Below are 712 nucleotides of genomic sequence, written 5' to 3'. Positions count from 1 at the left end.
GTCAGCACATTGCCCCCAATCTGAGTCCTCATTTTACCCACCTTGGAAGGGTCAACCTTGAGCCTGGTGAGACTTGAACTGCCGAATTGTTAGCAGCCAGAAGTAGCCTGCAGTACTGCATTTAACCACTGTGCCACCATGGCTTAGAATTCTGATCATTTTGGAATTAAAATGATATAAACCATATTCTCATGATGTAAATATTTGGCATAGAGAAATCAGTGAGACTGTGTGATTAGATGCACATTATAAAGATTTTGCTGCATCATTGTTTGAATGGGATTTTTTTAAATGAAAAGTCTGTGGCTCTAGAATGCACTGAATATTTAATTAAGACAGGATTAATTAACATTATTTTTAAATGTTATCTTTCTAAACTGTATTCTTAACCAGATCAACTGCCAAGAGTAATTACATAGAAAACCATATTAGCTGAACTTTCTAATTCAAGGTATGCATTTGTGTTTTTTAAACCATATAAATTAAACTGCGTTACTCTAGGACACCTACTGCTATGAAATTTCATGTGACACTACAGAATACTCTAATTTTCCTTTATGTGTTAGGAATTTTTTAATGTGTTTAAATGTTTTATCACATCCATCTCCTTATCCCTCCCATCTACAGAACTGGAGCTATGTGAAGTCTTTGCAGTAGCTTCTCCTCTGCATGTTTAGATATACTTTCATATGCAAAGAACTAAACTAAACCC

General features: G+C 34.8%; 1 protein-coding gene across 1 annotated transcript in view; it reads left to right on the top strand.

The window, feature by feature from the left end:
• The window catches only part of MCF2L (MCF.2 cell line derived transforming sequence like), a 92696-nt gene extending 92260 nt beyond the window's left edge, over positions 1-436 (top strand). Inside the window, exon 27 of the mRNA XM_087938158.1 lies at positions 394-436. Coding sequence (XP_087794284.1) covers positions 394-436 — 43 coding nt within the window. The remainder of the gene's footprint in view (positions 1-393) is intronic.
• Positions 437-712: the final 276 nt, after the last annotated feature.

The sequence above is a fragment of the Pseudonaja textilis genome, chromosome 8 (assembly GCF_049901715.1).
Source record: "Pseudonaja textilis isolate UNSWEBS1 chromosome 8, rPseTex1.2, whole genome shotgun sequence".
NCBI lineage: Eukaryota > Metazoa > Chordata > Lepidosauria > Squamata > Elapidae > Pseudonaja > Pseudonaja textilis.
Note: the sequence above shows the minus strand (reverse complement) of the source record. Positions and strands in the feature narration are given on the sequence as shown.